The sequence below is a fragment of the Bos grunniens genome, chromosome X, assembly GCF_055505025.1.
Source record: "Bos grunniens cultivar Pamir isolate PY7600 chromosome X, Bosgru_T2T1.0, whole genome shotgun sequence".
Lineage (NCBI taxonomy): Eukaryota > Metazoa > Chordata > Mammalia > Artiodactyla > Bovidae > Bos > Bos grunniens.
The window spans coordinates 63,888,729-63,910,801 of NC_141194.1; the positions used below are offsets into that span (position 1 = coordinate 63,888,729).

At 37.4% G+C, this 22,073-nt stretch overlaps 1 protein-coding gene across 17 annotated transcripts in view; it reads left to right on the forward strand.

Annotated features, from left to right (window-relative positions):
• TAF1 (TATA-box binding protein associated factor 1) overlaps window positions 1-22,073 on the forward strand; it is an 80,688-nt gene that overhangs the window by 34,656 nt on the left and 23,959 nt on the right. For 10 of the 17 annotated variants that reach the window (XM_086390029.1, XM_086390028.1, XM_086390027.1 and 7 more), the window contains exons 29-32: window positions 1,233-1,300; window positions 2,614-2,736; window positions 3,537-3,629; window positions 3,714-3,798. In XM_086390029.1, the coding sequence (XP_086246155.1) occupies window positions 1,233-1,300; window positions 2,614-2,736; window positions 3,537-3,629; window positions 3,714-3,798 (369 nt within the window). Of the gene's footprint in view, window positions 1-1,232; window positions 1,301-2,613; window positions 2,737-3,536; window positions 3,630-3,713; window positions 3,799-12,911; window positions 14,115-14,934; window positions 17,306-22,073 lie in introns of those variants that run through there. The other 7 variants (XM_086390033.1, XM_086390036.1, XM_086390037.1 and 4 more) reach the window with 4 other exon arrangements.

Here is a 22,073-nt window from a genome sequence, read left to right on the forward strand (position 1 = left end):
TCCATGAATTTGCTTAGTTAAATGTTTTTGCACACTTCTTCTTCCCTCTGGAATGTTTTTCTACAATACTATCTACCTGGTGGACTTCTCTTCATTAATGACATTGCTCAAGTATCAGTCACAACAAGCCTTTCCTGGTACTCAGATTTAATTGTTTTAAAACTGTTGCAAACCCTCCACAGTTCATAGTAATCAGTATATTCCTCTATTTGCACTTACACTCACTTTTTAAAAACTTTTATTATGGAAATTGTTAGGCATATACAGAAGTAGAGAGAAGGTAAATAAACTTCAGTACACCTATTCACCCAGTTCAGGACTTACCAGCATATGGCCAGTCTTGTTCATTATTTATATTTCCAGATATCATATCATTTCACTCATAGATACTTCCAGCACTTATACCTTGTTGTATAGCAATTTATTTTCATGTCATTTTCTTTGACTAAACCAAGAACTCTCTAAGGTAGGACTTGTGTCTTATTTTCCCTTTAATCTCATCATTGAACATATCACAGTCATTAAAAAATTGCTGAATGAACAAATAAATGCCAGCTAATTAATTAATAAGTAGTTGAGAATAGAGCTAAGGTTTAGGCTCTGGGGAGCACTTACTTTGAAAGAACTGACAGGAAGATAAACAAAGGATACTGCAAGGAAATAGAATTACTGTTTAGAAGAAAATGTTTTGACTATCCCTATGATGAGCTTAAACTAGGGTAGCCATAAGCAGGGAATGTAGGTGATAGTTGGAGGATTTTGTGAAACTCTTGTTAGGGACTTCAGGGAAACTAAAGTAGTAGTCTGAGCTAGGATGGAGATTGTTTTCTGACAAAGGCTTTGGATTAGCCATGTGTTGGGCAGACATCACAAACCATGAGTTCTGCAAATGAAAATTGCAGTCACAAATTTTGAATGCTAAAGATGATCTCCTTAGTCATCCTTAAATAAATTGTCATTTCCCTATCCATAGTATTATTTTCAAGGTATTAAAGGCAGCAGTATCAAAGGTAGTCTGCTGTGTGTGGATATACACAATAAGGGAGAGAATTAAAATTAGTGTATTCATCCATATTATTCATCTGGTATGTGTTAGGCACTGAAAAATAGAGGTAAGACTGAACATCTGTCTGACTCAGCAGCTAGGTTGGTGCAAGTCTGGAAAGGTGTTGGTACTCTTGCCTCCTGTGTCCGTGGTCTCATCTCTTCCTGTTTGTTTCTCTGTAATCTAGGGCCAAAGCACTCACTGACCCAGATCTCTCAATCAATGCTGGATCTCTGTGATGAAAAACTTAAAGAGGTAAGACATTTAAAATGAGAGAAAGGCGGTAGAATTTGAAGCTGGCAGGTACCAGAATTGAGGAAGTAGGGAATGTAACAGAAGATTAGAGAAATGAGGGAGAAGCAGGTCTTTTGTACATTAGAGTCTGGAAGGGACCTTAGAAATCATATAGTCTAATTACCTCCCTTTTGTTGATGGAAAAACTGAGGTCCATAGGAGAAACTAACTTGTCTTGGGCATCGTGGCTGTTAAATAGTAGAGCTAGGATTAAAATCTAAAATCCACATAACACTTTAGAAAGGGCTAAGGAAATTGACTTCCTGGAAAGCCAGCTGAAGCTAAGAGACTGTTTTGGCAGGGATAAATTTTAATTTTTAAAAGATAATCTGTATTTTATCTTCTTAACAACAACAAAATATGGCAGCTGTACAGGCCTAAAAAATATAAATGTGATGATGTTAATATTGAAGTAGAAATTTCATAAAAGAAGATTGCCAAATGGCCAATAAACATGAAAAGATTATAAGTTTGGTTGATCATTGTGGAAATAAAAATTTAAACCAGTTAAACCAGTTAATACTTCATACCCACTTAGAAAGGCTAAAAAAAAAAAAAAAAAAAACTTAAACAAAAGGCATGGTCTTCCCTGGTGGTCCAGTGGTTAAGAATCCAACTGTCAATGCAGGGGACACAGGTTCGATCCCTAGAGGGGGAAGATTCCACATGCCACAGGGCAACTAAGCCTGTGTACCTCAGCTGCTGAGCCCAAGCTCTAGAGCCCGTGCTCCACAACAGGAGAAGCCATTGCAATGAGAAGCCCATGCACAGCAACAGAGACCCAGTGCAGCCAAAAATAATTTTTAAGAAGATTTTTAGTGGGTTAAGACATGGAGCAATTGATATACAGACTTTTTCGTAGTGTAGTCTAAAATGAATTTATTGGGTTAGATTCCCTTGTATAAAAGTTACTAATCAACAATAATGTGTTCAGTGTTTTCAGTGATAGTTTTACAGCAAAAACAGTGTGATATTAAAACTTAATTTGGTGAAGATGTTTTTGTTGTGGGAACTAAGCTGTTGTTGCCCAAGGGTGTATATTTTTGATGATCTACAAGACTAGAAGATAGAATACCTATAAGAATGGTTGACATATCTCTTTTGATCCTTTTACTGGAGTATTATTTCTTATCTGAATTTTTGTCTGGAACAGATGAGTTTACAATTCAAAGTTAGACTTTTTAGGACAAGAGAAATATTAATTGTCCTTAATACTCTATGATGATTATACCTCAGGAAAGCCTTTATGTTTCCTTTGCTTTGTTTCATGTCAGAAAGAAGATAAATTGGCTCGTTTAGAGAAAGCAATCAACCCCTTGCTGGATGATGATGACCAAGTGGCATTTTCTTTTATTCTGGACAACATTGTCACCCAGAAAATGATGGCAGTTCCAGATGTAAGTGGTCTGTATGTTGAATATTGTGAAGATAGTACAAAGGAAAGAAAAGGACAAAAGAGTGTCTGCATGTGTGTGTATCACTGGGGAGTCTGGAGTGTGGTGTTTGTCAATTCAAACTGGTATGTAATTTTTTTCTTTTTTTCAAACTGGTATATAATTTTAAAAAGAAACCTTTTTGCTATATGAGTGCATTATCATTGAAATCAAAGAGGCCAGGAATCTGTGATATAGAGAGGGTCTTTATTCCTGTTGTTGACATTCAGTATTTAATGCTTCTGAGTAGCTCAGGAGAGAAATTAGGATGCCAGGTAATATGGGAGGCTTTGGATTTAGAGGTGCTTCTTAACAAAGGAGAGTTTGATAATTACCCAGCATTTGTTGTCTTTTGTTTCAGTTTTTCCCTTTTGCAACTTTATGACAGGGCTACCATGTTGGGTCTCTATATCATTTTGTTATAATGATCTTCCCTAGGGAATTCTGAACTGAGTTTCCTTTTGTGTTATAGGCATATGTTGTGTATGCAATAATGCTGTGAACCCTCTGCAATGGGACTAGGGGATGCGAGATTTTAATTGTGAATATAGAGCAGGGGTCCTTACCCTGTCAGGGCACATGAACTCTTAAAAGAATCCGTGAACCCCTTAAATTATATGCAAAGTTTTGTATGATTATGTGTCTTTCTGGGAAAAGGGTCCATAGCTTTTGTCAGGGTCTTAACATTATGACGCAGTGAAGGTTGAGAAGCTCTGGTATAAAGAATGGTTTCCATTTAATTTCTCATGCTTTCTTTTTACAAGTCTTGGCCGTTTCATCACCCAGTTAATAAGAAGTTTGTTCCAGATTATTACAAAGTAATTGTCAGTCCAATGGATTTAGAGACCATACGTAAAGTGAGTGATTTGGTCTAAAATATCTTTTTGGAAGCAAGTAACTTTATATGTGTATCTGAGTCCCTTGATTTCTTTTAATCACAGAATATCTCCAAGCACAAGTATCAGAGCCGGGAGAGCTTTCTAGACGATGTCAACCTTATTCTGGCCAACAGTGTTAAATACAATGGTGAGTATTTCTCCTTTTTTTCTCTTTCCATCAGTATATCCACCCAACATTAGTTAGCATTATTAAAAGTTAAGTGCATAAAGCAGGCTTGAGCTGTGATAGTCAGCAGAGTCAATCAAATGACTTAACTGCATTTTTTTAAAAAGACATATTTTAGTGTGTTCTGTAAAGTTTGCTAATAATGTTTAATGATGACAAAGCAATGTACATTTATTTTCTAAACTTCAAAAGCACAGACAAATGAAATGAGAATAAAAATCATATGGATGTCACTTTGGGCCATCACTACTTTCCATGAGTTGTGAAAGCTTACCTATTCCCCAGGCCCTTTGATGGAACTTAGGGAAATGTGTTAACATAGACAATCGTGTGCTTCCTCAGAGCATGGAATTCCTGCTCAGTATATGAACTGATTGAATGATATGTGTCAGGTTCTGTGCTAGCTACTCCCGTCTACTGATGGGAAAGACATCACTGTCCTCATGTAATTCACAGTCCAGTCAGTGAAGAGAAACAGTTAAAATGCAGCTTATCAGGGACTATATTAGAAGGATGTACAGAGTGCCCTAGAGGAGATGAAGGAGCACCTTCACCTAAGGGTTAGGAAGGCTTTGTAAACAAGTTAATAAATTTCAGTTTTGAACAACTTACTTGTTAAATAAACATCTATTGAGCACCTAGTATGTGCTGGCACTGATAGATATTACAGGTATAAAATCAAATTAGATATGTTCTCTGCCCCCAAATTGGCTATAGTTTAGTTGGGAAAACAAAAGAAAAATCACAGAACTTGTTGTAATGCTAGATGCATGCACAGAGTGCCAAAGTAAAGCAGAAACAAAATATCTTAATCAGAGTGGGATGAGAGGAAGCTTCCTATAATAGAATTTTCTTAAGCTGAGTTCTAAAGGATCAGTGGAGTTTACTAAGCAAAGGATGTGGAGGAGACAGCATTATAGGCAGAGAGAATAGCATATGTGAAGGCACAGAAGCCTGAAATTACATCTTGGGTTCAAGAAATGAGTTATTGGGGTTGCAGTTAAGTGTAGAGTTAAATGTAGTGAATGACTGGTTATATGTAGAGAAGTAGATGTCAAATCATAAGAAGACCTGCTGCTGCTGCTGCTAAGTCGCTTCAGTCATGTCCGACTCTGTGCGACCCCGCAGATAGCAGCCCAATAGGCTCCTCTGTCCCTGGGATTCTCCAGGCAAGAATACTGGAGTGGGTTGCCATTTCCTTCTCCAGTGCATGAAAGTGAAAAGTGAAAGTGAAGTCGCTCAGTCGTGCCCGACTCTTAGCGACCCCATGGACTGCAGCCTATCAGGCTCCTCCATCCATGGGATTTTCCAGGCAAGAGTATAGGAGTGGGTTGCCATTGCCTTCTCCATAAGAGGACCTAGTGTATGCCATATGCCATACTTAAGAGTTTTTCAGGGACTTCTCTGGTGGTCCAGTGGTTAAGACTCCACACTTCTAATGCAGGGGGCAGGGGTTCAGTCCCTGGTCAGGGAATTAAGATACCACATGCCACATGGTACAGCAAAAAAAAAAAAAAAGTTTTTCAGTTCAGTCGCTCAGTCATATTTGACTGTTTGCGACCCCATGGACTGTAGCACGCCAGGCTTCCCTGTCCATCACCAACTCGCAGAGCTTCTCAAACTCATGTCCATTGAGTTGGTGATGCCATCCAACCATCTCACCATCTGTTGTCCCCTTTTCCTCCTGCCTTCAGTCTTGCCCAGCATCAGGGTCTTTTCCAGTGAGTCAGCTTCTTGGCATCAGATGGCTAAAGTATTGGAGCTTCAGCTTCAGCATCAGTCTTTCCAATGAATATTCAGAACTGATTTCCTTTACTTTATCCTAAATGGAAGAACGCTGAAAGAATTAAGCGGTAAAATGACAATCCCACGTAGCTTGTGAAGCAAAAAAGAAGAGGGAGCTAAGGGAATTTAAGAGCATTGCCTAGCATACTGAGGTCTCAACTAAAAATCTACATGTCTATATGACTTTTCTCCTACAGTATTCAGCAGCCCAAGTAGTGTGGCTGTTAAGTTCATCAGAAGGGACAGAGAATTAGGAGGAGGAGGTGAAGGAGGGGACAACTGGAAAGACAGATGAGAAAATGGATATTCTGGGTATAGAGGATAGAATATCATGGAGGAATGAAAGAACAGGGCAAGTTCAGGGAACTGTACTTGGCTAGAACCTATATATTTCATTAAGAGAAGTGGTAGGAGATGAGATGAGCCTTCTAGTTTATTCCATCTAGGTTGGGTTAAAAGAATCTACTTTGTCCCTTGTATCCTTCTTATTGCTGATTGTAAAGTGGAAATGCAGGTCATTTATCTTTCCATTATTGTTCCCTGAAAATACCTAAAGCTAATCAGCCCAAATTCTGGTAATAGAAGTTAGCAGCCTCACAGGTGTCTTAAAATGAATATAACAAGTAATAAGCTAGCAGGAATGTTACAGAGATGATGCTTGGCCTGGGGATAGCTGCCTTAAGATAGAGGGCAGGTTTATGAGGAGCTTAGGTAAGGCAATAAGGAGAAAAACCCAGAAGATGGTAATTGGAATGAGCAGAGGGCAGTAGACAGATCACAAGACAAAAATCAAATGCAAAATGAAAATGAATAAATATTCGGTTGTATCTGGTAATCAAAGAAATAAAAATTGAAGCAGATAAACCATCTGTTTTTTGCCTATTAGATGAGCTTGGTTTCCTTTTTAATGGAAGTATTCAAAATGCTAGTGAGGTAGGTACTCTTACATATGCAGTATAAAATTATGAGACATTTCTAGAAAGCTCTTTGATAGCACTGTGACTTAAAAATAGTTAAGTGAACAGATCTTATAGTCAGGTAGACTTGAATTTGAATATTGCCCCCCCCGCCCCACTTCATAGCAGTATGACTTTGGACAAGCAACTTAGACTCTGCTTTCTCATCTGTAAAATGGGGGAAATAATAATACCCTCCTCAGATGGCTATTGTGAGGATTACAGGAAATAATGAGTGTAAGTGCTTAGCATGTAGTAAGATAATCTGTCCTAATCAGAGATACAGAAAAAACTATTCACAAAAATGTCATTTATATTAATGAGAAATAACTTTGGAACGGTTAATGTAAAGGGAATGACTAGTTAGTGTGCCACCTGCATGATAGATTATTGTATAAAGATTGAAAGCTTATTCTAAAAAAACTAATGACAAGAGTGCTTAGAATGTTAAGTGAGAAAAGTAAAACACATAACTTTAATTTCATCTCAGTTATGCTTTTTATGAAAAGATACATACATTAAAAAAAAATGATGGTAATAGTGGTTATTTCTGAGATGTAAGGTTAGGATTATCTTCATGTTCATCTTTTATAGTTTTCCAAGTTTTCTACTGGTATGGAAAGCAGGAAACTCTTTCAAGAGGAGGTCGTTTTTGAGCTAAAATTTAAAGGATGATGATTATTGCAGCTAATTCTTTATTGAGCACCTGCTGTGCTGAGCAGATAGTCAAGTGGAGAAAGGTAGGGAAGAAGTTCCAGATAGAGAGTGCAAATGCTAGAAAGATGAGAGCACCTTGGACAGGGAAGTGCAAACAGTTGAGTTTGGCTGTGGTGCAGAGTGGGAGCTAGTTTTGGTGTTAATAAAGGAGTTTTTAAAGTTCAGTTCAGTTCAGTCGTTCAGTCGTGTCCGACTCTGTGACCCCATGCATCACAGCACGCCAGGTCTCCCTGTCCATCACCAACTTCCAGAGTCTATTCAAACTCCTGTCCATCGAGTCAGTGATGCCATCCAGCCATGTCATCCTCTGTCGTCCCCTTCTCCTCCTGCCCCCAATCCCTCCCAGCATCAGGGTCTTTTCCAGTGAGTCAGCTCTTCGCATCAGGTGGCCAAAGTATTGGGAGTTTCAGCTTTAGCATCAATCCTTCCAATGAAGTTCAGATTAGATCAGTCGCTCAGTCGTGTCCGACTCTTTGCGACCCCATGAATCGCAGCACGCCAGGCCTCCCTGTCCATCACCAACTCCCGGAGTTCACTCAGAGTCACGTCCATCGAGTCAGTGATGCCATCCAGCCATCTCATTCTCTGTCGTCCCCTTCTCCTCCTGCCCCCAATCCCTCCCAGCATCCAATGAAGTTAGGTGGGCCCAAATCATGAAAGGCACCTAGTATGTCTTACTAAGCCTTTAAAAGGACAAATCACCAATAAAGAAACTATTGACAACCATCCAAGTTAAAGCACTGAGAGCTTGAACTAAGTTACGAAGCGATAAAAATGGAAAGATGGGGATAGATGGTAGAGATATTGAGGAAGTAGAATTGATAACCTTCATAAATGGCTAGAAATTGAGGGTATAGGTAAAGGACTACTGCTAAGTCACTTCAGTCGTGTCCGACTCTGTGCGATGCCATGGATGGCAGCCCACCAGGCTCCCCTGTCCCTGGGATTCCCCAGGCAAGAACACTGGAGTGGGTTGCCATTTCCTTCTCCAATGCATGAAAGTGAAAAGTGAAAATGAAGTCGCTCAGTCATGTCCGACTCTTTGCGACCCCATGGACTGCACTCTACCAGGCTCCTCCGTCCATGGGATTTTCCAGGCAAGAGTACTGGAGTGGGGTGCCATCGCCTTCTCCAAGGTAAAGGACAGAGAGAATTAAAAATGATGCCAAGTACTCCTGTTCTTTTGGTGAAAACAGAAATTGGTACAAACTTTTTAGAGGACTATAAATGTGTATTCCCTTTGACTAAGCAAGTTCATCTCAAAGGAATATTTCATACAAGTTTGCAAAGGCATATGTGCAAATGTACATATGTTTGTAATTGCAACTTTGTAATTAAGGAAACAGCATTCTAAAATATCCAACAATAAGAAATTATTAATAGTTAAACTATGGTACATCTATATGATAGAATACTGTTTAGCCATCAGAATGGTAGATTAGCTAACAAATAAAGCTGTATCTTGTATATGCTGATACCCAAATATATCCAAGATATGTATTGATGAAAACTAGATCACTCAACAGTATATACAGAAGGATTTGTACATTTAGATCCTATGGAGGCCAGACAGGTAACATAAATGAGTGAAATGGGCTCAGTAGTAATGATGAACTGAAGAGCCCATCTAAAGGGCTCAGTCACTAGTTCAATTGTTGTCATAAGGAAGAATTACTAAAGGGAGAGGTGGAGGATAATCTTCACTTTATGCTTTTTTGTACTTAGATGTTTGAATTTTTTTAATTGAGCATGAAGTACTTTTGTTAATTTAAAAAATCTGGTTTTTAGAAGGGCGGATAAGTCAGATGACATTCAGAATTCTGACTTGGGCAAACTGGTGGTATCATTGACTAATATAGTTGTCCCTCGATGTCCACAACTCCCAGGAATACCAAATCTGTAGATGCTCAAGTCACTTGTAAAATGGCATAGTATCTGCATCTAACTGTCACACATTCTCTAGATTACTTTAAATCATCTCTAGATTACTTACGATACCTATACAATGTAAATGCTATGTAAATAGTTATAAATACAATGTAAATAGTTTCCAGTGTGCAGAAAAATCAAGTTTTGCAATTTGGAACTTTCTGAAATTTTTTTCACAAATGTTTTTGCCCAATGATTCCATCATTGTGGAACCCATGGATGGATACAGAGGGCTGACTATAATAGGAAATAAAGGAGGAGTAGTTTTGGAGGAAAAGTGGTAGAGTTCAATTTGGGCTGTGTTGTATTGAGGTAGGATATCCAAGTAAAGACTTTGAGTAGATAATAGAGGTCCAGAGCTCAGAAGAGAAGTCTGTACTGTTTGTATATATGGATATTTTTTCAAATCATCAGCATATAAAAATATAAGTGGATGAGTTCAAATAGGGAGTCAGGTACATTCCTTGAACCCTCTGATGCTATAGCTGAAATACACTTGTATGTTTTTCTGGGTAGAAAGACCATAGCTTTATCAGATTATCAAAGTTATATGTGACCCAAAAAGGTTAAGAACCACTGTTAAGAGAGAATGTAGGATGAGAATATATTTGACAGATACCAAACCAGCATTTAAGGGATAGGGTGGAGAATACTGGGGAGTGACCAGGATGAAAAAAAGGAAAACCAGAAGAGAGTAATGCTCTAGAAACCAAGAGAATAGGAAAATGGCCAGCAGATCAAGTGCTACAGAGAAGACCAAAGAGAATGGTCATTAGAAGAGCTAGTTTAGTACAGTGGTAGAATCAAAAGCCAGACTACAGAGGATATGAGTGAATGAGAATTTAAAAAGTGGAGGCTGAAATTTGCCTAAGAAGGGAAGAAGGAAGACTCTAATCAGTGTGTTAGAAGGGATGAGTCAGTTGGACAGAGGGTATCTTTGTATAGATGAAAGAGAAGAAAATAAAGAATATGAGATAAGATCCCTGTGAGAATGGGAATATAAACATTGAGAATGTTTCTGCCCAGTAGCCTCTCATTTTCTCTGCAAAATAGCAAATAGGGCCTTTTGCTAAGAATGAGTGAGGTGGTGGGAGAGAGAATTTGAAGAGAAATGTAGATAAAGGTTTGAATTAATACAAATTTTGTATTAGGGAAAATCTGTTTATAGTTTAACATGTTTCAAATTTCTTACCAAGTTATTTTAAATCCCCCCACCCCCACCTCCTGATGAAGAAAGATAAATAACAGCAGTCCTATAGCTTACTTTGGTATACTGCTGTACATTGCCTTAGTTTTTGAACTAAAGTTAGGAGAGGCCTGATAGAGACAGGATTTAATGGGGATGCAAGTTTCCTTTGGATCAGAGAGAGAATGAAGAGACTGGACAGATACAAGGCTGAGATAAGGAAATGTAGGATATTGGAATTGAAACTTTCAGAGGTTAAGCAGTAAAATCTGCTTAACAGTTAGCAGTAAAGACAGCATTCTAGATATAGCCATGGATATGTTTGGCTGGAATGGAGGTGCAAACCATTGGCATGAAGATTTACAAGGATTTTGGATAGGTGGTACATATGAACATTAGAGTAACCCATCATAGTGGAGAGGGATTTGGAGCCAAGAAGATTGTGCCAGGTGTGTAAGTCCTTGGTAATGTGAGTTGGTTAATGATGGCGAGTAAAACTGAAGAGCAGAGATCTCAAACTCAAGTGGCCTATAGGGGCCAGGCTAGTAATGTAAATGAGTTGAGGTGGGCCAAGTGTGGATTGAACTCTGAAAGCCAAATAAAAACATCTATCTGCCGGCCCAATCTAGCTCCAAGGCAGCTCGTTTTCAACCTCTGGCATGGTAGAGAACAAGCCTAAAAGTAGGAGGAATTTTTTTTCCCCAAGGGGAAGTAAATAATAATTTGGTAGCAGCAGTAGACAGCCTAGAAGGCTGTCTTCCCCTCATCCTTAATCAGTGGGTGAGAGTATAAGAAACCTCTGAATAGGGCAGAAAGGGTTAGTGGTGTCATGAGATAAGAAATGTGATCTTTGTTTTGTGCTAAAAGGATATCCATTATGGAGTTGAAGGCACATATGAGATGTTTCCTACCATCAGGTACTATATACAAAATAATACTTTTATTTGAAACTGTGTTGGTCTGGCCAGATATGAACCTGCCTCTATTTCTAATTAATAGTAATAAAGTCCATGTGGAATCTATTCCCTGCTTTAACATTTTTATTTCAAAAAAATTTTCTAGCAAAGTTAGTAGAATGGTATCTCTGATTAACATTATTTTGACCCTTTCCATTCAAATTCTTCACACATATCATTCTGCATATGGCATATTTCTATAGCATTTTACATACTTTGATTATCATGTATGTAACATATGAGCTAAGTTGTACATAGCTAGAATGCTTAGCACTAAGGTTAGGGTCATTGGGCAACAAGTGAAAGATAAGTAATACTTCACCCAGAAGTATGCAGTACACGTTGGAGGACTCAGGTCTTGTACTAGAGGTGGTGATAGACTGCACACTAGTGTTCAAGCCTCTAGGTCTGTTCACCTACCACATAGGTGCTAAATCAATTGCAGAGCCTCTGTTCATGTTCAGATTACATTTGAAGGAATATTAATAATCAGAGAAACCCAAAACTTGGGATTAGAACTATTCGCAATAGTCTTAAAAGTCACATAACATTCCATGTCAGTGAGAATGATATAGATAAAGAAATCCTGTCTGAAAAACACAACCCAAACTTTATACCAGTCTTAGCAAAACCATAAAGTAGTTGGCAGAGGCCTTAATACTTAATGTTTGATTAAATTTAAGATAAACTGCATAGTCTGTGGGCTTCCCAGGTGGCTCAGTGGTAAAGAATCCACCTGCCAATGCAGGAGACAGGAGACACAAGTTTGATCCTTGGGTTGGGAAGATCCCCTGGAGGAGGGCATGGCAACCCACTCCCAATATCCTTGCCTGGAGAATCCCATGAACAGAGGAGCCTGGCGGACTACAGTCAATGGGACTGCAGAGAGTTGGACGTGACTGAGCATGCACGCATGCCCGCATAGTCTGTACCAATAGATGATGCCAAACTATTCGTGATGAAACCCCTTTTCCCAAAGAATTTCCTAACAAGTTCCTCCTCCAGTGTTCTTCAAACCAAAAATTAATAAGAAGCCATCTTACCTATGATAAGTAGATCACACATCATAAAATCTCAGTGCCTGAAGTTTTAGAATGCTCAGCAGGACCCTACAATCTAGATTAGATAAAACAATAAATTTACCCAAAAAATCTCCAGGGAAGTTTTTTCTACACTTTTGTTTGAGTAACTCCCAACCCTGTGTGATCTCTAATAGTTCTGTGTATAGGACTCTTTTATGGAGCTCATCATATACACATGTGCAGCTTAGCATTCAGCTGAAGATTTAAGAGAGCTTTTCTGCAGATCTTAGATTGTCTTGTGGAGTTCCCACCTCTCCAGTTCTGTCCTGCAATTTCTAACTGTTCTAGCCTCTTCAGACTCCAGTATCTGTTTCTATGGCTTAGTCAGACTGCTGTGCTTGTGTTGGATTCAGCAGAAAGCCAAGGACAATTGTAGGGCTTACTTCCTTTATTTCCTTTCTCTCAAGAATGACAGTCCTATACTTCCTGGTTGGAAACAGTTGTTTCATTTGTTTTTTTGCAGTTTTCTGGTTACAGTGGGAAGACTAATTCAATAGCAGTTACTCTATTGTGCCCAAGAAGGTCTTTAGGTTTACTGTATTTTCTGACATAGAAATTTCATTTTTATGTAGTTATATTTATCAGTCTTTGCTGTTTAGATTTCTGTATAATTGTTTAAAAGACCTTCCCTACTCTGAGATAGCTAACTATATTTTCTTCTAATATGTATAGTATTTAAACATTTACTGATTTTTAAAAATAGAATCTAAGATATAAGGTAAATATCTAACTTATTTTCTCTTCCAAAGAATTAGCCAAAGTGTCCAAGTTGTACTTATGGAATGGTCTGTCCTTTTGTACATTAGTACAAAATGCTACCTTTATCATGTAGTAGATTCTTATATATTCTTTAACCTAGTTTGGAGCTTTCCGTTTTATTTATTTGTTTATCTAATCTGTACTATTATCACCAGATAGTGTCTCTGATTATCATTCAGACTTTATAATTTTAAATTCCTCTGATGTGACTATCTTTCCTCTATTAGCCTAAATAAACTCTAGGATCATTTTTGTTAAATTCTAACTTGTCAGTGACAGATAATTTTGAAATCTTATTTTAATTTATGGATTAATTTGAAGACAATGTGTATCTTTGTAATATGTTTCTCCATCTAGAAGCTCATGTTTCTTCATTTATTCGCATGTTCTTTTACCTTTGTCAATAAAGACTTTTAGGTTATGTTGTATAATTTCTAGGCATCTTTTGTTTATTTCTATATATTTTATAGTTTTTATTGCTATTGAGCATCTACTTTTTTTGTTGTTGAGTTTATTCCTGGCTAATTTAAAAGTTTTGCTACTGTTGTACATGTGCTCCCCTCCTGCAAAGTGGTTATTAAATCTAAAGGTTTCAATCAGTTTGAAGAATAGTATTGTTAACAGGTTAATATAATGCTTAAAGTATTTTTGTATACTAGTTTCTAAGTCTGTAAGTTTGGCCATTAATAAATATTAAGGTTCTTTTTTTCTGTTAATAACTTTCCTTGAATTGGGGCCAAGGTATAAGTATTCCTACGTAGAGGTTGAGTCTCACATCATTAAAGAGAATAAAATCTCTTTTGATATCACTTCAGCCCCTTGCTGCCATCCATTCTTTTCATAGCTGACTTTTTGTTTTTATTGTGGTAAAATATACATGAAATAAAAATTTACCTTTTCAACCATTTTTAAGTTTACAGTTCACTGGCATTAAGTACATTCATAATGTTGTGCAGCCATCACCACTATCGGTTCCCAGAACCATTTCTTTATCCCAAACAGAAACTCAGTATCCCCATTCTCCCATTCCCCCAGTTCTTAGTAAACTCTATTCTACTTTCTTTCAATGAATTTGCCTCTTCTAGGTACCTCATATGAGTAGACTCATACAATAAATAGAATATTTGTCCTTTTGTATCTGGCTTTTATTTCACTTTGCATAATGCTTCCAAGGTTCAACCATCCATGTTGTAGCATGGGTCAGAATTTCTTTTTTCTTTTTTAATGAACATGTAATGTGTCTCTCCTATTCTTTACCTGCCATTCATGTCTCACTCAGCTTTAATCTAGTTTCTACCCTGCCAAGCATACCAAATGAACAGGATCACATAATTGCCAGGTATAGTGGGCACTTTTCAGTCCTTATCTTTACCTCACCCCACTCTTTGACATCATTGAGCATTTCTTCCTTGAAATTATAGTATGATTGGCTTCATGACAACTTTCAGCTCTTACTTGCCTCTTACCTCTTAGACCATTACTTTTCAGTCTCCTTTACTGAATGTTATTCTGCCTGTTACTACAAGTTTAACCACCACCTCTTTCTGATGACTCTCAACTCTATTCTGGGCAAAGATCTATATATATCCCAACCACCTGCTGAACATTCCCTCTTGGATGTCCCAGTGGAACTTGAAACATGCTTCAATCTGAATATTCTACTATCCTTCTCTATTCCAACTTTCTCCCTCTGTCCTTTACTGGACTCACTCCTTTACTGTTTCCAGTCTGGATTTAATGGGTTACTAGCATCTTGCCGGGAGAAATATCAATAACCTCAGATATGCAGATGACACCACCCTTACGGCAGAAAGTGAAGAGGAACTAAAAAGCCTCTTGATGAAAGTGAAAGAGGAGAGTGACAAAGTTGGCTTAAAGCTCAACATTCAGAAAACTAAGATCATGGCATCTGGTCCCATCACTTCATGGCAAATGGATGGGGAAACAATGGAAACATTGGCTGACTTTATTTTTCTGGGCTCCAAAATCACTGCAGATGGTGACTGCAGCCATGAAATTAAAAGACCCTTGCTCCTTGGAAGTAAAGTTATGACCAACCTAGACAGCATATTAAAAAGCAGAGCGATTACTTTGCCAACAAAGGTCCATCTAGTCGAGGCTGTGGTTTTTCCAGTGGTCGTGTATGAATGCGAGAGTTGGACTATAAAGAAAGCTGAGCGCCGAAGAATTGATGCTTTTGAACTGTGGTGTTGGAGAAGACTCTTGAGAGTCCCTTGGACTGCAAGGACATCCAACCAGTCCATTCTAAAGGAGATCAGTCCTAGGTGTTCATTGGAAGGACTGATGCTAAAGCTGAAACTCCAATACTTTGGCCACCTCATGCGAAGAGTTGACTCATTGGAAAAGACTCTGATGCTGGGAGAGATTGTGGGCAGGAGGAGAAGAGGATGACAGAGGATGAGATGGCTGGATGGCATCACCGACCGATGGACATGAGTTTGGGTGAGTTGGTGATCACAGGGAAGCCTGGCGTGCTGCAGTCCATGGGGTTGCAAAGAGTCAGACACGACTGAGCGACTGAACTGAGCATCACTGAGTAGCAGCTGGAAACCTCACAGTTATTTTTGATTCTTCCTGTTGAATAAATCCCTGACTTCCAGCATATCACTAAAACCCTCATTATATTTTGCCTAAATTATTACAATAAATAGTCACCTGGCCAATATCCCAGCCTAGACTTCTCACCTATCATTTGCATTTTTGTCAGATAGACCTCTTTAATTGGAGAGGGAAATGGCAACCCACTCCAGTATTCTTGCCTGGAAAATCCCATGGACAGAGGAGCCTGGTGGATGGTCCATGGGGTCATGAAGAGCTGGAATGACTGAGCGACTAAACAACAGACTTCTTTAATAATTCATACTTCTTATAAAAAAAGTCAAATGATAGAGAAATAGATAGAATTAAATATTAACACTTCCGGAGACACTGCTTTGGGAAAGATCCCTAGTGTTCTTACTTGCTGCAAGTAATAAATCTTTCCTTCTCCTGAAAAAGAAGAGAAAAGCTTCTTTCTACCCGCACACTCCTATTTCTATGGTTTTATTCCCTAGAGGTAACAGTTTGGTGTATATCCTTTTATACTTTTTTCTGTACTTGACTCAAAACATGGTAAATAATTACACATTAGTTTTTAACTTTTTGTCTTTTTTTTTCTTTTGGCAACAGTGGACATTTTTATAGATAATTATTCTGTAATTTGCTCTCTTTGTTCATGAATATATCCTGATCCTCTTTTTTTAAGCTTCTATTTTGAAATAATTTTAGACTCAAGAAATTACAAAAATAGTCTATAGAGACCTGTATACCCTTTATGTACCTTCCTCCAGTGGCAACATCTTAGATAGCTGTGGTTCAATATCAAAATCAGGAAATTGATGCATTATCATTAACTAGATTACAGACCTTATTCAGTTTGCACCTTGAAAAAAATCTATATTCATCTGTGCATGTGTATTTTTTATGCAGTTTTATGCCATCACCTAACCACCACAATCAAGGTTTAGAACTGGTCTGTCATCACAGAAGAACTCCCTGATGATACCTTTTGTATTCCTGTCCCTCCACGTGCACACACCTTTCTCCTTGTTCCCTGGCAACCACCTAGCTGTTCTCCATCTCTGTACTTTTGATACTTGAGCATCTTATACAAAGAATAGTACAATATTTTTGAGATTGACTTTTTTTTCACTAAGCATAATTCTCGAGATCAATTCAATTTATTGTATGTGTCAGTAGTTCATGTTTTAAGTTGTTGAGTAGTGTTCATCGTACCAGAAGTTTGTTCAGCCGTTCAGTCATTGAAAGATACTCAGTTCTCCAATATTTTGCCATTGTGAATAAAGCTGGTATGAACATTCGTGTATAAGATTTTGTATGAATGTAAATTGTCCTTTCTCTGAGATAAATGCCCAAGAATGAGGTGGTAGATATATGTGTAGTTCCGTGAGAAACTGCTATACTCTTTTCCAGAATGCCTGTACCATTTTGCATTTTCTCCAGCAATGAACTAATCATACAGTTTCTCTGCAGTATTAGTATTACCACTATTTAAATAAATTGTATCTGTTCATCTTTTTCATTGTGTTTTTACTTTGCATTCCCCTAATGGCTATTGATATTAAATATCTTTTCATGTGCATATTTACCACCCATGTATTTTCTTCAGTGAAGTGTCTGTTTCTTTGCCCCAGGTTTTTTTTTTTTGGCTGTACTGGGTCTTTGTTGCTGCTCAGGCTTTTCTCCAGTGATGGCGAGTGGGGGCCACTGTCTAGTTGTGGTGTGCAGGCTTCTCATTGTGGTGGCTTCTCTTGTGGAGCACAGGCTCTGGAGTGTGTGGGCTTCTTTAGTTTCAGCACGTGGGCTCAGTAGTTATGGTGTATTGGCTTAGTTGCTCCACTGCATGTGAGATCTTCTGGGACTTGGGATCAAACACATGTCTCCTGCATTGGCAGGTGGATTCTTTACCACTGAGCCACAAGAGAAGTCCTGCCCCAGTTTTAATTGCATTGTTTTCTTATGATTAATGAGTTTTAAGGTTTCTTTATGTATTCTAGGTATGCTTCCTTTATTAGATATGTGATTTACAAAGAATTTTTCTAGTCTGTATCTTTTCAGTCTTTGGACAGTATTTTTGGGAGAACAGAAATGCTTAATTTTGGTGAAATCCAATTTATCAGGTCTTTCTTTTTGCATTGTACTCTTGGTACGTCTCTAAGGAGTTGTTGCTTTACCCAGGATCACAAAGGTTTTGTCTTATATTTTCTTTTTTAAAAAAATTTTATTATTTATTTACTTATTTATTTCTGGCTCTGCTAGGTCTTCATTGCTGTGCAAGCTTTTCTCTAGTTGTGGCTAGTGGGGGCAGCTCTCTAGTTGCAGTGTGCAAGCTTCTCATTGCGGTGGCTTCTCTTGTTGCAGAGCAAAAGGCTCTGGGGCTCTTGGGCTTCAGTAGTTGCAGCACATGGGCTCTGTAGTTGGGGTTCCCAGACTCGAGAGCACAGGCTCAGTAGTTGCGGTACATGGGCTTAGCTGCTCTGCAGCATGTGGGATCTTCCCAGATTGGGGATCGAACCCGTGTCTCCTGCATTGGCAGGTGGATTATTTACCTCTGAGCCACCAGGAAAGCCCTTTTATATTTTCTTTTCTAAAAGTTTATAGTTTTAGTGTTGTACATTTAAATCCATGATCCATTTTGAATTTATATACAATATGAGATTTAGCTTGAGGTTTGTTTTCTTTTTGCCAATGGATGTTCTACTGTTCCATTACTGTTTGTTGAGAAGACTATTCTTACTTCAGTAAATTGTTCTGAGCGTCTTTGTGAAAAATCAGCTAAGTGCATGGGTCTGTTTCTGGGTTTATTTTGTTCCACTGACCTATCCCTCTGCATACTGCCGTGATTACTGTAGCTAAGCTACTGTAAGTGTTAACATCAGGTAGAGTGATTCCTCTCACTTTATTCTTTTTATAAATTGTGTTCTTTTGCCTTTCCACATAAATTTTAGAAGTATTTTGTCTATATCTATAAAAAAAAAGTCTTGCTGGAATTTTAATAGGAATTGAGTTAAACCTATAGATCAATTTAGAGAAAATTAACATCTTTACTGATCCTGTCTTATTGTTGGTACATAGAAATCTCTATCATTCTTTTTAATGTATTCCATAGCATGTATATTTGTATCATAATTGATATCCTTGTACATTTGTAGGAAATTTTGATAGATGTTCTAAAATTGTATTCTAAGAGGGTTGTACCTGTTTATAATAAAAATGACAGTGAAGGAGAATGTCTGTTTCCCTACAACCTCTCCAACTCTGGGATTATCAGTGTTTTAAAGTCTTTGCCAAATTGTGTCTGTAAAATTCAAGTATATAACTTAAACTGAAATTTTCCATCGTAAAAAGTTACATGCGCATTAAAAAAATCAAACCATATAAAATTGTATAAAGTGAAAAAGAAAAATCTCCCTGTCCTTCCCCTTTACCCATCCTGTTCTCCAGAGTACCATTGGGTTTGGTGTGAAGTATCTGGGCCTTTTTTATACATACCATGTATTTTTTTTTTTTAACAAATGAAAGCATATATTTGGTTATACAGTTTTCACCTGACATTGTTATGGACAATTTTTCATTCATCTAAGTATGTGATATTGTTTAAGTAAATTCTGTTTCTATATGACTCAAAAAGGCAAAAGAATGAACTGTATAGCATTATGAATGCTTCAGAAAAAAATTGAATTTCTACTTTGTTTTAAAACTGCTGTGGCTACTGATTATGGATAACAGTATGGAGATTCCTTAAAAACTAAAAATAAACCTGTTTGCAAAGCAGAAATAGAAACACAGACTTAGAGAACAAACATGGATACCAGAGAGGAATGGGGGGAAGGGCGAGGTGGGATGAATTGGGAGATTGGGATTGACATATATATAGTATTGATGCTATGTATAAAATAACTAATGAGAACCTGTATAGCACAGGGAATTCTACTCAATGTTCAGTGGTGACCTTAAATGGGAAGGAAATACAAAAAAGAGGACATATATGTATACATATAGCTGATTCATTTTGTTGTACAGCAGAAACTAACACAACATTGTAAAGCAGCTATACTCCAATAAAATTTTTTTTTAAAAAAAAGAAAAAATAAATAAGAATAGAGTTACCATATGATCCAGCAGTTGTACTCCTAGGCATTTGTCTGGAAAAGGTGAAAACTCTAATTCAAAAAGATATATGCACCCCAGTGTTTATAGTAGCACTGTTTACAACAGCCAAGATATGGAAGCAACCGAAATGTCCATCAACAGATGAATGAATAAAAAAAGAATGCACACACACACGCACAATGGAATATCACTCAACCATAAAAAAGAATCTTATGATACTACTTTATGTGAAATCTAAAGTGATACAAAAGAACTTATTTACAAAATAGAATAGACTCACAGACATAGAAAACAAACTTACAGGGCTTCCCTGGTAGCCCAATGGTTAAGAATCAGCCTGCCAATGCAGGGCACACGAGTTCAATCCCTGGTCCAGGAAGATCCTACATGCCATGGGGCAACTAAGCCTGTGCACCACAACTACCGAGGCTGCATGCTCTGGACCCTGTGCTCTGCAATAAAGAACCCACCACAACGAGAAGCCCATGCACCATGAATAGAGAAAGCCTCTCGCAGCAGCAAAGACTCAGTGCAGTCAATAAATAAATAAAACATTGAATAAAGAAAACAAACTTACAATTACCAAAGGGGAAAGGTGGAAGAAGGGTAAATTAGGTGTTTGAAATTGATACACATTGCTATATGTAAAATAGCTAAATATCGGAAACTATTAATATATTCAATATCTTATAAAAACCAATAATGAAAAAGAACCTGAAAAAGAATGTATATAAATAAATGAATCACTTTGCTGTATACCTAAAACTATCACAATGCTGTAAATCAACTATACTTCAATTAAACAAATACTGTGGCTTCTACTATGTATAAAAAAGGTACAAGGATATATTGTATAGCACAGGGAATATTAGCCAGTATTTTATAACTAAAGGGAATATAATGTATAAAAATTTTGAATTACTATGTTGTACACTTGAAACTGATATAAATCAACTATGCCTCAATAAAAAATATGTGAGTGTCTATATGTATATTAAATCTGGCACTGATTTTTTTAAAGCTTTCTACTGCTACTGAGATTTTATTTTTTAATTTTAATGCTATTTTTTCTCTGAAACCTTTTAGATAGCATTAATACTTGTTTGCTGTCTCACTACTAGAACTACAAAGCTTGTAGCTTTCCTTTCTTCTCCTGACATTACTAAAGAGCGAAATTAACTTAGAAATGAAAAAAGGAATTTTCTTTGATTTTAGTAAAGTATCAACTTTCCAAAGCTGTCACTGAAATTATCACTATTTAGGGATATTTGAATTTGAATTACATATGATTCTGTAGGCCACTGCCAGTCCTTATGAATGAGGCAAAGTATAAATATAAATATATTTTTTTTACATTTGCAGCTGCTTTGCCATGATTTACTAAATAAGGAGAGAAGAAAAACAAAAATTTTCATTTTTGCAAACAAAAACATTTCTTTTTTGCAAATGGGTCACTTGTTCTCTTGTAAGGCACAGTGGTAATTCATAGACAGCCTTATCTTTCATATTCATTTTCATGCCATTCCAGAAATTATTCTAAATTCTGATTTTCTGTATAGTAATTCTTTAGGGACTGGGAAATTGAAACTTAGTTTCTATTTACTCTCTTCTCCCCCACAATAGCCCCAGCTTCTTTATTATTCCCACAGAGGCCTTGTTGTCTGTGTATGTCTTTTCACTGGATGACTCTTTTCTTCCTTAGCTGTGAAACCTAAAGCTGATCATCCTACTTTTAGTAAGCACCTGATTACTGCAGAATATAGAGCACAATTTTTAGTTTTATGGAGGTGGTTATGGACCCCTTTGAGAATCTGATGGAAAAGCGTGGATCTTCTACTCAAAAAAATACATATTACATACAAAATTCTGTTTGCAGTTTCAGGGGGTTCATGGATCTCTCATTACCACCCCATTCAAGAATTTCTGGTATAGGTATAGATATCTGGGTATTTTTATCCTTTTTCAGTGGTGTTAACAGTGGTTTGCCAACTCCGCCACCATCTTTCATCAAAAATACTTCAGTGCTGTGGAGCTCTGCTCAATGTTACGTGGCAGCTTGGATGGGAGGGAAGTTTGGGGGAGAATGGATACATGTATATGTATGACTGGGTCCCTTCAGTGTTCACCTGAAACTATCACAATATTGCTAATTGGCTATACACCAATACAAAAT